General features: G+C 30.1%; 1 protein-coding gene across 1 annotated transcript; it reads left to right on the plus strand.

Annotated features, from left to right (window-relative positions):
• The first annotated feature begins 4480 nt into the window (after positions 1-4480).
• Positions 4481-9810, plus strand: LOC132719766 (uncharacterized). Its single transcript, XM_060703617.1, has 4 exons — positions 4481-4666; positions 8072-8162; positions 8638-8688; positions 9629-9810. The coding sequence occupies exons 1-4, from the start codon at positions 4481-4483 to the stop codon at positions 9808-9810; spliced, it is 510 nt and encodes a 169-aa protein (XP_060559600.1).
• The last annotated feature ends 6491 nt before the right edge of the window (positions 9811-16301 follow it).

Here is a 16301-nt window from a genome sequence, read left to right on the forward strand (position 1 = left end):
AAAAAAACCCCCTTTTCATCCTCTTGAACATTCCCCTTAACACCACTTCTACTGCAAGTGTGCTATTCCAATGGTAAGTGATTCGAGTCTGCCACCATTTCGCTTTAGCTCAACAAAAAATGCATTGAGTCTATTACTTTTGCCTATTTATTAACCGCGTTTGCGACAGCATCCGTGACGTTTCGCAGAATAAGAGATTTTTTACGGACGCGGAGTGTTGTTTATTTAAATGCTTTGCATCTTAGGAAATGCGATTCAAATCCAACAGGTAATAACAACTTACTAGAATATTATTCATGCGAGGCATTAAAACTTATTTGGTACAAATACATGTCATTTTAAATTATTTCTGACCTCTGATGGTATCAATTCTGCTTCGAAACTATATCTATGATATAGGAACATAAACGCGTAAGTTAAATACATACATAAAATGATTGAATCTAACTGTACTGGTTTTCTGAACTGTTATTGCCGCGATTATGAATTAATGATATATTCCTCCTTATGCCCCTCCCGCTGTTTACATGCACTCATCACTTTTGTTCGTTGCCGTGCTGGATGCATTACCGATGATCCTAGGTGGCTGTTGGGAGATTCGTTCAGTGAATGTCTCTCTTTTGTTGGTCTTTCTTCAAATTTATTTCTGTGACGTAATAATTAAAGTGAAACCACCCAATCACAGCTTTGCTGCCTAGAAACTGCCTTGCTTTTAACAAATTATTATTAGACTTTTAGTCTGTGCAGCAGATATTGTTAAACTGGTTGCATCACAGTTTGTAAGCGTGGAAATAATTTTCATAGAAATGTAGGTGATTTAAATTTATGATTATTGGATACGACTGTTTCCATTCAGACAGAAAATAGAAGAAAAAGATTTTAAACAGCAAGGTATTTGTTTACAGTAGAATGTACATTATTTTTAGCGTGTGTATTACAATACATTTTAATATTACAATTATTACATTTAACATTTTATCTAAAACGTTATTGGTAAAGTGTGTTCAATGTATATATACTAAAATCTAAAAAGTAAAATTGATACGTTTTAAGTGCAAGTGTACCACGTAAATAAACTTAAATGGATGCTGACAAATGAAATAATTTAATAGAAATAGATAAACTTTATAAAATATGATAAACAAGATCGACAAGGAAAGGCGGCATTCAATGAACGCAGCCCCCACCCGACCCAACAACAAGCGCCAGCGGCAAGGAGCCCAAATAAAAACTTATCTAGTGTAGATAGGACTTTATTGATTATAAAGATATATCCTTTGATATTAGTATGTTAAACATTTGCTTAATTTAGTATCTTTACATGCAGTTATATGAATTCAAGCACTGTCTATTCAGACGTGTCACTGTGTAATACACCTGACCGAATAAAAGGTATTTTTAAAGGGTCGGAGTACCGGGCATACATTATACTGTACGATATAATCACATTAATAGTGCAAAAGGACCACAAAAAAATGAAAAGCGTGTCACCGCATTTTGCTTATTTCTGGCCAATAATTGTACAAAAAAGCTGATTTCCGATTTGATTCGCAGTACATTTCTTTATTATTATTTGCATATATTTTCCGTTTTAAATACTTCACATCAATTCAGTTAGATTTTGAAATTTTATGTTTGTATGAATTTGAATCTCAGCGTAGTGAATCCCCTTTAATTATTAACTAAAGAACCTACATTTGTTTAAGATATTTCCATATCTGTCTTTATTTTATTTGTATCATCTGTAAATTATGATACAAAATATAGTTCTTCACTTCTTGTTGTTACATAATCATAGTGAAGAGCGAAGTTACTTTATTATTTCAAAGTCTTAAATGTTAATATTGAATAAGGTACAATCTCGGTCAGTTGATATATCGATCAAGGACACTTTGTTTGGTTTTGGTTTGGTTTGGTTCACGGCGTACCAACACAATTTAGACCAACTGGCACCGAAGCAAGCAAATCATTTTTGCATACCATGGGTGTTTGAATTTTAAAAAACAAAATCAAAAATTTTTAAACCACCCCTTTTCAGAATGTAAAACTCCCAATTTTAACCCCTTTATCTCAGTTTACGATTTGAAGGGTTTTAGGGTGGGGTGCAATTCAACCGGGGTTTTAAAAAGGGAAAATTTTTTTATAAATCTTTCCTTTCTTTTGTTCCCAAAATAAAAATCAAAAACATTGCAAAAAAAAATTAAAAGTATTTTTTAGAAGTTTTTAAAAGTAATGTAATTTTAAAATTTTAAAACATATTTTTACCGAATTTTTAAATTTTAAAAAAAGAAAAAATATTGCAATTGAACAGAAAAATTTTTTTACATTGCAAAAGGAAAAAAAACGAAAAAAAGTGATTAACACGCAAAAAGTCGTTAATTGAAATAGGATGTAAATTATTACTTAAATCTTGATATTTATTCTACTGTTTTTAAAATTGTAAAATATTTTCCTCAAATTTGATTTTCATGAAATGTTTTGGATCATCTGAGCCATGCAGCTTAAAACCTTGTGCCAATTTTAATGATATATTATTAATCTAATTTATTAATTAACAATCACGTGGTCTTCTAGTTTCAGACAATGTTAGACAATACAAACCTACCATTATCACGTTCTAGTCCTTGTCAGTTTTCACAAAATTAATGTTAAATTATTTATATCATCACAACAACAATAACAACAACAACAACCAAAATTGACACTGTTGCACGATAAGGTGTTCTTGAAGGGCATATAATCCCTAAGAATTTAAAAAGTTTTCTTTTTTCAAAAGACAAGCATGAGTTTCATGAAGGATTATGAATGAGTTAACGTTTAATAATAAATTTATTGAACGAGTTGAATAAAATCATATTATGTTAGCCTTTGTCTAGCACAATATACACTCGTCATGAAGTTTTATTCAAGAGTTCAATAAATTTAGTGCAGTCAGTACGCACTACATCGGAATCCATTTTACTTACAAATTCAAATAAAGAAAGGGAATTGGTTGGAACCAAATCATATTATGTTAGCCTTTGGCTAGCACAATATACACTCGTCATGAAGTTTTATTCAAAAGTTCAATAAATTTAGTGCAGTCAGTACGCAATACATCGGAATCAATTTACTTACAAATTCAAATAAAGAAAGGGAATTGGTTGGAACCAAATGTTTTCAACGTTATTATAATCCTTTATAACGGAAAATTCGTATTCCGACTCCGACACAATAAAATTGGAAACCAAACGTGTTATTTTCTATAACAATATACAATTGTCATGAATATTTATTCAAGAGTTCAATAAATTTAGTACAAAGTATTGAAACTATGCGAATACAACATTCTATGTATCACATATAGACTGTTAAACTAAAGTAACTTTTCAACGACCAGGCTAACATAAGCGCTTTAACGTTATGTTTATACAATAACACAAATGACGTCACGTCAAAGTGATATTTCACTTTATAGTGTAATGTCGCTTTTATTCTCCTACGCTGTGGTTTATGTAATAATTATGTTTAAATAGTGTTTAGCATGTCAGTGGCTTATAAGATGAACAAAATAGTAGTGCTGAACGTGAAATTATTTGTTATTAAAGTAGCAAGATAGAAACAAAGTAATTTTTTACTTCCATACAAAATGCTTAATCTCTATAACTGTACTAATTTCTAGAAAGCAACAGAAGCAAAATATGATTCAGGTTATAAAGGAATGAGTAACTTTAAAAACAATAACAGGACACCAAATATAAAAAGCTCTTTCAGAAATATAATAAAAGCATTTCTGGGGCATAATAGGCAGTGTCGCCAGTATCAAGAAATGTCTTTTCAAGGGTCGCCAAATGCATCTTTTGCAGTCATAAAGCAATGTTATATGGAAATTTTCTAACATCAATGACATAGATTTTTCCCAAGTGCATTGTTGTTTAAATAGTGTCTATTAAATTAAATTATTTAAAGGGCAAATTATAAGCTGCTACCCAAATAAATGAGACTATATACAAAAAAGTTTACTGATTTGAAAACGAAGTGGTTTCGTTATCACGGGCATTTTTTTAAAGTTTTTGCATATCGTATGAAAATGTGTTTATGAAACGTTAAATTAAACAATTTCTTTCGTAAGAATTTTAGAATTGTATAGAAATAAACCGGATTAAAAGTGTTGTGTTGTATAACTTTTATAAATAGGCCTGTTTGTATTCGAAAATTATGGAAATATCAGCAGTTTCTCTTTATCCAGTACCACGAAACGTAAAAACAACTCATGAATATGTTTACCTGTTTATACTTTTAATATATGTTTGATAATTTTATCGTTTGAGATTGCTAAAAGAGACACGCCATTGCTTAAATCATGAGACTGATTACACCACTTTGTGTATGGACTTTCGCTCTTTTATTCGCGAGAATAACTTGTTTACAATCATGCAAACCTTTTCAGGTAAAGCCCGAACATCTAAACAAGCAATTACTTGGTTATAAACTGTTTGACATGAATGTCAAATCACATCACGAATGTGCTAAGGAATGCATGTTACTGGGAGCTTGTGTGTCTATCAATTTTATACCAAGCAACAAAACTTGTGAATTCAACTCAGTCGGGAGCGAGACAGCACTTTCATCAGATTTCAACAAAACAAAAGGAATAATTTTCTCTGATATTTCCGAATGGCCAAAGGTATGTGTTGTTCAAAAACTTGAAAAACTGTCTGAAAAGGTTCAAATCAATACGTTAATTGCAGAATCATCATCTAATAAAAATTAAAAAAAAATACTTTCACGAGGTTATCCATAATTAGCCACAATATAGTAATAGTGCGTTATTTATAAAGGCATACACTTGAGACTATTACCCGTCGAAATTAAAGAATTTCATCCGTTGGTCCCCAACCCTAAACAAATACTTGTATTGTATTAAAAAACGGCGTTCTTTATCATCCTTTAGAAAGAAAGGCTAAGTTTTATTCAGGGCTACCTTAAACGAAGGTCAAAGCCGACGGATCGTCATTAATGTTCTTTGGGGTTTTTTTAAATACTTTTGATCTTAAGATATCCTGATTTTTTAAAAAAAAAATTAAATTTAAAAAAAAAAAAAAAAAAAAAAAAATATATTATATTATTTTTGTCCCTCGAAATGGTTGTAACGCTACTTTTGTAATATTATATTTACTTTATTCTGATGTCACATCATGACGTATAAAAAAATATGCAATTGAAGATAGCAGAAAATAGTTTGATTCTGAGTGTAAACAAACCAAGCGATTGTACAGAAATGCATTAGTTATTTATAATGATACACACGTAGATGTAGACATGATCGAATTATGTAGATTTAAACAATTTTATAAAATTATTGTCAAAACGAACCAGCGAAAATATGAAAAGAATATCTTGATTTTCCAAGAGATATCTGTATAACTTCGTAATAAGAGAAACTGTATTAGCCATATTTTTTATGTTAATCATATACCTTATACTGAACAATAACGATAATGACAAAAACAAATCATATTGCAGTTTTATTGCTTTGACTTAATTTACAGAAATGCATTTGGTGGAAACTACTAAATTGGGTTGAATAGGAAAATGTTACGTATCATTTTTTTTACGAAATACGTACCAGTCATTAAAATCATGTGTTAAGATTTATAATAATTATTCTGATTATTTTGATATTTCAATAGGTCTAAGACAATGGAAGATAATTTCGCAAGTTATGTTTTCTTTATTTGAAGAAGACTTGGAACTGTTTTTACAAGATAGAACAGATTGTGTAGTAAACTTTCAAGATATTTGTTTAATATCATTGCTCTTTGCAGATGGCATGGTCATCTAAGGACTTACTCCACAAGACTTACAAAACTCTTTTAAAAAAAACTTTATGAATATTGTAATAAATGGGTCCTTGATGTAAATGTTCCAAAAAAACAGTGTTCAGAAAACGAGGCCGATTCATTTGTTTTATGCAAGTGAAGAAGTTGTCAATCATTTCAATTATTTAGGTATTACATTAAATGTACGCTGGGAATTTTATCTTAAACACAAAAAAATTGTGTGGAAAAGGATTAAAGGCAATGCATGTTCTTGTTTAAAATTAAAAAAAAATACAATACATAACCAAAATTAGCCTCAAAATTATGTGTAGCTTTTGTTCCATCCAATATTGCATACGGTTATGAAATATGGGGATTAACTTAATCAAAGCAACTAGAAACAGCACATTTGAAATTTTGTAAAACATTACTTACAATGTAGCTATATATGGGGAATTAGGAAGGTATCCTATTTATTAATAGATATGTACTGTTTTATAAATTATTGTTCTAAAATATGTAACAGCGGAAATTTGATCATTAAATCTATCGTTAACACTTCCATAGCTGATGCCAAAATGAATATGCCAAATAAGTTTTATTATGTTATATGTATGTAAGCCAAATTGGATTTTTAGAGGTATGGTACAATTTTCTTAATATCGATACTGTTAATTTCATTTCAACATTTAAGCAGAGACTGTTTGCTTGATTTGTGCAGGACTTAAAAGGAGTTATGGAGAGAAGAATTACACTATTCATTTTTAAAGCTATTGAAGAATCGTTTACTTTTTAACTATACTTAATAAGGTTACTTCAAAAAACGTTAGGACAGCTTTTGCAAAAGTACATATAGTCTTCGTATCCAAACTTGAAGATTTGATTATTATCAAAAAGGAAGAGATCAACGATATTGTTAAATCTGTAATTAAACATAATCGAAGATCAATAGCATTTTGCTTTTGTTTGTCCGCAATACAATGTAATTCGTAAAAAATATATAAGAAATTTTTTAGACACAAATCAAGAATGTATAAGTTTGTTACCCTTTCAAATAGTCAAAATATTCAGAAGTACTTTCGCTTAGCAAATGTATTTTCGGGGCTTTTTAAAGATCCTGTAACACATTTTTTTCATGGTTTTATTTCATAAATATGATGCTCAAATTAAGATTTGTCAATCTTGTAAGTTCAAATAAGCATTATTTATCAAGATAATACCCAATTTAACATTTGCGTAAATAAAGGGAGGTAATTAGAAATTTATTTTCTATAAATTCCAAGTCAAATTTTCCAAAAAGAAATAAATGCATGTGACTTATTGATTAAATATAATGTGCACAAATATTTGCAGCACACATTTTACATATATTCTTGGATGTTTGAAAATTGTTTTATTTGCATAATTATATACATATATAATATTTTGCAAGTGTATGATACATACAGTAACAATATCAATCACAAAACATACAGGATCTTTAAAAAAAAAATTGAAATTCTTTCAAATGTGCCAACGTAACTGTTTAAAGTATGGTAGTTCATTTACAATAATTTCATATTCACATTTCAATGATTCCTTTTAAAACTGAAATAGTTCCTATTTTCTATTTTAGTATCTAATGTAGATAAGTTTAATTTATTATCACATAATGCAAATACATGTGTTTTACCTTTTTTCTTTAACATGCAATTACATAATGCATTTTTTTTTCATTCTGTAACGTATAACGTATGCATATCGTTCAATATTGTATTATAATAAACATATGTTATTCATTGGTAAACATTACAAATTGTACAGTTAACGTGTAATAAAATCTGTTCTGTTCTATTTAAGAAATAGTATATCCAAAACTGTGATTTTATTGCTCAATAACATCACTGTTTGGAGTTCGGATGCGGGGAATTATATCACGAGGGCGTAGCCCGAGTGATATAATAATACGCATCCGAACGACAAACAGTGATGTTATCAAGCAATAAAATCACCGATTTAGATATATTATTTCGATTCTAACACGACATCAACAAATAAATACTGCCGTACCTGATATTTAGCTAATTTGCGCCTGATTTGTTACCGTACTTTTTGTCAGCGCGTCACATTTTTAGTGGTTACGTCACGTGTATAATGATTACGTCACATATCTAAATATAGAACGTCAAACAGTGATTTTATAGCATAATAACACACACTTTCGGTTCTTCTATGTTCAATAGGGAAAAATGTGGGTCGTGTTATAATATGGATTTTGGCTATTGTTTCAGGCCATGGTTAGAGGATGTGCCAACCATCAATGCAACAAAACTCAGCGTTGTCTACCTCTCGACTCTGACTCGTATAAATGCAAAAATATCAGTAAGTAAATTGCTAACATCCGAAACTGTAATGTGTTGTTAAAACTACCTCTACTATGAAATTAAAAGCCAATTATACCTCAGAAATGCTATAAATTGTGTGTCTCAAAAACTTGTTTTATGTGTTATGTAACAGTTTCTAATTTTTTTTTTCATATACATGAATCTTTTATTCTTTGAGCAACGGTATATTTATAACATAGTTATAAAAAAAAGTACTTTGTATGAAACTCAAAATTTTATTATGTGTACATTTTGCTAGCTTGGTGACACAGTACGGCATGTTGAGGTCTACTCTCTTCATTATTTAAACATGAATTATGCTCTAAATTCTTTATTGAAACATAATTAAACACCTGTTTGACATTTCTAAACAATAGTAAATATTGACTTCTGAGGAGTAATTTGTCTTGAAACAATATCGTATTAAATGAAAAACAACATTTTCGTTCATAAGTACAATTTGCATACTTCAGTTTTAGTGATGTTTAAAAAGTTTAAAACATTAGCAACTACATCTTATGCAGGTAAGGAGACTCTACATTATATATCAAGATATTATATTTGTAGTTTGACAACACATACGTGAAACAAAGTTGAATCAATAGAAACAAAAATAACTTACTGAAAAAATACGAATAATAACGAATGAACGATCGAACGAATGAATGAATGAACACTGTCCATTATTACACCATTTGACAATCACAATATAGTATTAGTAAATAAATTATAAAATGCATCAATTTCAGACTATGTTTTGTATGTACCCAACCCGAAACAAATAGATTTTATTGATTATAAGATGAAAACGATAATTTTATTCATCAATTCAAAAGGCAGTTGAAATACTTTATGATCTAATTCTTAATAATGTCTGATTTAAACACACAGCAGACTATGTAATTGTTGTCCTTTAAAATTGTGGTTGTAACACTGTAATTGCATTTTTCATTCTATTCTGTTATGCATGTTGTAAATTCCTTTCAGGTGTGCCAACTAAAAATGCGACAAACTCAGCGTTATCTCTCTGACTCGTATAAATGCGAAAATATCAGTAAAGAAATAACATTACATACATCCGAAACTGTAATGTGTTGTTACAATTACCTCTGCTATGGCATTTAGCAAAACTATACACATCATATACCGGTAACATAAAAATAGAACTTTCGGGCATAAAAACAATTCTCCTTCTTCAGTTTAAATGACGATTAAAATGTTTTAAACATTTTATTTAAATCTGCAAAATTCCACAATGTTCAGATCAAAGAGTTGAGGAACATGTCTCGGTCATTGCTGGCACTGTCTTTGCTTGTTTGAAATGTTTTTGGAATGAATTTTTTCCCGATAATCTTCGTTTTAGTATTTATTTTATATATTATATTTCTTGCATACTTCAAAAATATTCCCGAATAATCTTTTTAAATACACTATGTAATTAAGTTATTATTCTTTGATTTTAAGCGTGCAAAATTCCACGATACTCAGATCAAAGAGTTGAGGAACATGTCTCGGTCATTGCTGGCACTGTCTTTGCTTGTCCAGATAATATGTTTCTAAGTGGTGACAAGGACATAACGTGCAATGTGAATGGGGATTGGACAGAATCAGAAGCTACTTGCCAAGGTTTGCCTGGCCAATATTGATAATGCACTAGATACATGTAACAATAAAATAGTTTTTACTGAGCAATGATATTATACATGTACTTACTAAATTAGTTATTAAAGTTATCAATAGAGATATAAATGTTGATATTAAAGTTATCAAAACAGATATTAATGGTGATACTAGTATTTAAGTTATCAAAACATGTACATATATTATTGGTCATATTAAAGTTATCAAAACAGATATTATTGGTGATAGTAAAGTTTTTAAAATTATTATAATTATTGGTAAAATTAAAGTTATCAAAACAGAAATTATTGTTGAATTAAAGTTACCAAAACAGGTGTTATTGAAGATTATAAACTTATTCAAACTGATAATGGCGATATCAAAATTATAAAAACATATATTTTTGATGATATTAAAGTTATCAAAACAGATAATTTTGGTGATATTAAAGTAATCAAAACAGATAATTTTGGTGATATAAAAGTTGATTGTTCGGCGGCGTTTAAGTCCTATTGAATTTATTTGAAACATCATTTTGCTTAAACTCAACAACTAAAAGTTTGCAATACTTCAGAAGTTCATTCAGCTCAAAATTGGAACTATCCAGGCCAATATTTTTTAGCATTCTAGTAGCAGTTGACAATTAGAACATTAATTCAGAGTGGCATGTGAAATCGTCATAAAAAATGGATATTCGTCATCTACAAACCAAGATAACTAGTGTTCGAGGATGGCGGGGTGGGTGGGGTTAGTATATCGAGTTTATCGATGTCACACGTTTTTCCCATTTAATATCAAATAGCAGAGTAGAATTATACTTCGGGGTAAAACAGCAGAAACGAAACAAAAAGCAACTAATAAAAACTTGGTTTAACTTTTTTTTTATTTCATTTTAAGTATTAAAACTTAAATTATATATATTTCACTTTGTAGAACAAACAATTGGAAATGCATGTTTAGTAAACTCAGATTGTAAAGAGACCGGTGCACTGTGCAAAGAAAATCGATGTTACTGTAGCCGTTTCTATAGATACGATGCAGATGCCAAGAATTGTATCAAAGGTATTGCACAATACATTTTGTTTTTAATTTGATGCATTCAATGGAAAACTCCTCAAATTAATTTTTGTTATTTAAGTCTAAGTCAAGTATGCTGGCATTCATAAACGGACATCCATGATTAATAAAAGTGATAAAAATGTTAATGGTGTGGCCATGCATATCAATGTTGACAGTTCGGCCTTCAGTATCTGAAGATGGCTAGCTGGCATTGCGTCCGTCATGTTGTTCTTTATGTTAGCTTTTAAAGGCCATCACTAGTGACATGTCTTGGGTCTGTACTCTGTCGCAGATATAAAATAAATATGTGACAAGAGTATAGCTCTTTGGCATGTATCAATAACGATCTTAATATTGATAATTGAAAAAAAACATGTTTTGGACAAATGTTATAAATGTGTATCCTCTTTGTTTATTTAATTTTTATTTATTAATTTTTTTTTATTATTTCTTTATACTCTATTTACTTAAAGCAAATAAAAACAAAAGCGTATATTGCCACTCCTATGTGGTCCTCTTGTTTACAAGTAATATGAATTCAACATAATTATGTGATTGGCACATTCTTATCATTAAGTAATATTTATAAACATAAGTTAACTTAAACTTTGAGTCAAGATTAAGTTAATATCGTTACAAAGAGTTGTTTCGTAACAGGCAAAACCTTCGAAATTTATAAACATTTTGTAAAGAAACATTCAAAAGCCACTGAATTGAAAATGAAAAGCTAACTTTATAAGTGTTTCTTATATGCAATATTAAACTCAAAGAAAAAAACATCATCGTGTTTTGATTTTCAGTTTGCAGCGCCATGAACAGCACTTTTTCCGTCACAGATGGTGTATACATTCGAGACCGTAATGACCGTGGAATGGACAATAATACCAATTTTGATGAATGCTATAGACAGTGCTCTGAAGATGAAGATTGTCTGTCCTTTGAATGGTTTAAAGATCTCCTTCTGTGTCAAAGAAGCTCGTTTACAAAACAAATGGTAAAGGATGCAATACCAGAAGACATTGTACCCTACGACATTCATAAATCGTTATTTTACGAGAAAAACTGCTTCTAAAATACGCTAAAAACTTTTCTATATACATATATACATAGTTAGTAAAAACCCTTGTTAAGACCACCACGGAATTAAGACCACCTCTCCTTGAAAGATTAAGTATTGAAATTTTCTGTTCTTTGTTTCAATGGTAATTTAGACCAACACCGTTATCAATAAAATCATATTATGCGGCCATCTGGCGAGCATGATATTGTTTGATTCAACGAGTTCAATAAATTTAGTAATGAATCTACATGAGTATAATATTCCTTTTATCACATATCTAAAATTACAACTGTTCACAGTTACATGTAGAACCGGTACCGTTGGCCTAGTGGTTAAGGCGTCCGCCTTCGGATCGGGAGGTCGAAGGTTCGAGCCCCACGGGGAGCGTTAATTGAAGGATGAATGTTTCTCGTGGGACTCGTCCCGAAATGGCCGCTTCGTGAGCCGCGAGGTAGTTAAAATGAATGGTTACCGATTTCTATCCGCCTGGCGCCTGGCATAGTGGTAGGAATTGGGAGGTACATGGTATGCAACCAAAAGGTGTCTCATAAGTCAAAATGGCTGGCCCTTTCAGTAGGGGTTACACTATAATAAACAAGACCTTTTTGTACATAAGAGTGACCTTTCGTTTTTACATAAGAGTGACCTTTCGTTATTATATATTGTAATTTGTGTGATTAGTATTATTATTACTAAATGACCAGAATGGGCAGCTATAATAAATATAAAAGCCTTGATAAAATATCCACTAAAAACAAGTAAAGAGACCATTCTGGTTAGTCTAAAGTGGTTAAACTTATATTTAAATTGTATTTTAGAAGATGCAAAATCCCAAAACTAAAATACCATGAGATGTGCAACACAATGGAAAACATTACTATGAAATTAAACAATACATGTATATTAAACTGGCATTATCAAATAGACTAGTTTGCAAAAAAAACACTATATGCAAACATTGCCCTTTTCAAATGCATGTTCTTTTACCTTACTGGCAAAGTAAAAAAAACATACATGTATTACAACAGGTACATCCTGCCATTGCTTGATTATTGTTGTACGGTATGGGGAAAGCGCACAAACTCATACATCAATAAAGTAAATTCAATCCAAAAAAGGGCTGCCAAAATAATACTTAATAGACCGAAACATTCACCAACATTTGATATTTTTAATAAACATAAAGGCTTAAATTCAATTTTAGGGTGAGCACACAGCAATTATGGTGTACAAATCTTTAAACAATCTTGCACAGTTGTATATGAGTGAAATGTTTAGCTTTTCTCACAATGAAAATTACATAATTTACGCTCAATGAATCATAATGATTTTTTTCCGAAAACTTTACCTCATACTAATAATTTAATCATTTAAAGGATTCTTTTTCTTATTTTGGTATGAATGTTTGAAACCCTACTACCATCAAACAATGTTTGACTTTACAATATTTTAAAAGCATCTGTAAGAATTATTTTCTTATCTTACAATTACATACATGATGAAAATTGACCACTTTATATTGTAGCTGTTGTACGAATGTAAATGTTGTTGTTATTATCATTTTCTAATTATTATGAGATTTATCGATTATACTATGATTTATATGAGTGTTCAGTTGAATGAATGAAAAATATCTTACCTCTCATTTAAAGAATATATTCGAGTTATTTTATGTGTTACAAACAATAAATTGTGTAAAGTCTCTACAAGTATTTTGTCTTTGTTATTGTAAAACAAGAAAGGTTCTACTAAGTTATGTATGCATGTTCGTTATTTGTGTAAACGTTGTATGTTTACCTTCTCTTATAAAGTTTTACATTATCATTATCAATTTATACAAGTAGTAGTAGTAGAAGAAGTAGTTATTAGTATTAGTATACATTTTTTGTTAACACTACGAAAAAAACGTAAGTTTTGACACACTCAGAAAATCCTACCTATGTATACTTTTAAAAAACTTTAAATTCATATGTATACTATTGAACTTTATGTTTAAGCGATCATAATATTATTGCAAAATACGCCTTCATGCTTAATCCTGAAGAATTTTACTATAGGACAGGGGAGCACCCATATTCTACTGTTTGGTAAATATCTGTACAATTGATTTAAGCTTCTTTTAATTAATTGAACAGCGTGAAAAAGGACGGATAAACGGACGACCAAACAAAAGAAAATCTATATGTCATTGCCCAGTCTGTGTGTTGAGGTGTACTAATGGTAAACATACGTATCACTCTGCAAGCTGTTCCTGCTGTATTCAGTTTGTAACCAGCCAATAAACGTGTAGATCAATACACACTTTGTCATGTTTATAAACTTGAAAATGGTCTTTGGGTGAAATGGAAGACCATTTCATCCCTCAAGTCACTTTATTCCTAAAGTAACTGATGTACATTTATTATCCCAAAGTTCAAAGATTCCCAAGTCTTATTGTTTTGTAGGTTGTTTGTTTTGCAGATTATCTGTCTAGCATTGGCAGGTAACCTTGTTTCAAAATATCTGTTAAGAAGTAACTGATGGCAGTTTATAATATTGCAATAACTTTTACATGGATTTTTTTTAAAAAATTACATAATTTTGTTTTGGTATAGAAAATGGTTTTAAATCATTTCCGTCTATCACTTAACAGTTGCAATATTGAAATGCTGCATTTCTTTTAGTCTTCTTTTAAAATTCTCATTCCTAGACATTATCATATTTACGTCTTTATATCTTGTCAAATTTTTAGTAATTTGCCAGTAAAATATCGAATGCTTATTATCATCTGCTATCTTAGTAAATATATTCTGCTTTCAACACTTGAATGATGTATGACAATGCTAAAATTCTAGGTCAAATAATCTTGAAATTATTGAAATAATCATTCTCGAAGTATAAAGGCTTCTGTCATGTTATCATGTACAGGGAAACACAAAGGAAATAAGTCTCTCTTTTTTTGTACTGTACTTGATTTTAGTGAGCATGTCATACCTTTTTTATTCTCATTAGAACTTGTATCATACATTTGTTTTAAATGCATATGGTATACCATACAGAAAATAAACCTATCGTCTATTAGTTCTTTCGTACTTGAATTTCAAATATGATTGTAATAGTTATGAAACTATTCATTTATGAAGTTGAAAATTTTTACATTTTCATCTAACTTTTATATATTCTATAATGTTGTCAAATGATTTGTTACAATCTACAATAAATATAGTTAGCATTTTCAATACCAAAACGCAGTTGAAAATTAAGCATTTATACAGTCATGTACATTACAAAGTGTGTTTTTGGATTTTCAATTTGAATGTTGAAAAACCCTCTCCATCTCGTTTTGCAATGAAAATGCAATGGCTTTACATGCAACAACCTGTAGTGTTTAGGACTGTTGGTATAAATCAGCATTTTTGACTAGCCATTGTGAAATGAATTTGATTAATAGAACATCAGTGATCATTCCAATACGATAAGCCATGCCAGACATAAATGGTTTCGAATTTCAGACATAGATTATTTATCATTCTTAGTAAGAATCTGGCGGTTAAGAATATCGTAAAACGATACAGAGTTTGGTGTACATAATATTAATATATAGATATGCTATGTAAGTACATTACGCACTTATAATTAGGAGCTATTGCATGGCAAACAATATGTCAACTTTGATCTGAATATTGCTGAGGCAGCCAAAACGCAAACTCATTAATCACAAAACAAGCAGACATGAATTTGTTTTGGCGGCTCAAAATCATACTGCATGCAAGCTCAATATTTAACTAAATGTTCATGAGGAAAACATTAAAAAACACTTCATACACTTCATACAGACCCGCAAACATCTAATTATGTATGCTGTAATCTTGAGGAAAGCATTTATACGGAAAACATTTTTATTTGCCCCTCGCAATACATACATTTCTCGTAAACTTCGGTTGCATGTGGACTAAAACCATAATAACATTATCATATATGACAACAAAACAAAGATGTAGGTGGGTAAGAATTTTTTTTTAGTCTTTATTTGTATGAATTTTTTCAAAAAACACATTATCTACTATACATTTTTAAATTTCACTATCTAACATTATGGTGTCTATACCTGTTGATTCATTGGGGGGCATAAAAACCAATACAAAAAAACGGTCCAGATTTTACTTTTTTGCCTGTTACTTTTACACATTTCTTATTTTATGGGATAAAAGATGAAGAGCCTCTAAGTCTAGCAACGAACCAATACAAAAAAATGTTGCCTGGAAACGAACCCATACTAATAGTGTTGCATAGAAAGAACCCATACATACCATGTGCCTGAAAAGAACCCCATACAAAATAATGTTTTGCTTTGGGGAAAGACACCAATACAAAAAATGTTGCCTCTGGAAAATGAAGTTTCCGCTAAAGTGAACCACA

This window comes from Ruditapes philippinarum, unplaced genomic scaffold (assembly GCF_026571515.1).
Source record: "Ruditapes philippinarum isolate M1 unplaced genomic scaffold, ASM2657151v2 ctg18943_1_1_1_1, whole genome shotgun sequence".
Taxonomy (NCBI): domain Eukaryota; kingdom Metazoa; phylum Mollusca; class Bivalvia; order Venerida; family Veneridae; genus Ruditapes; species Ruditapes philippinarum.

Coding starts and splice junctions, on each gene's coding strand:
- LOC132719766 (XM_060703617.1), top strand. CDS start 4,481: ATGAATGTCAAATCACATCACGAATGTGCTAAGGAATGCATGTTACTG. Junction 4,667..8,071: donor ATATTTCCGAATGGCCAAAG/GTATGTGTTGTT, acceptor CTATTGTTTCAG/GCCATGGTTAGAGGATGTGC. Junction 8,689..9,628: donor AGCAACTACATCTTATGCAG/GTAAGGAGACTC, acceptor TTTGATTTTAAG/CGTGCAAAATTCCACGATAC.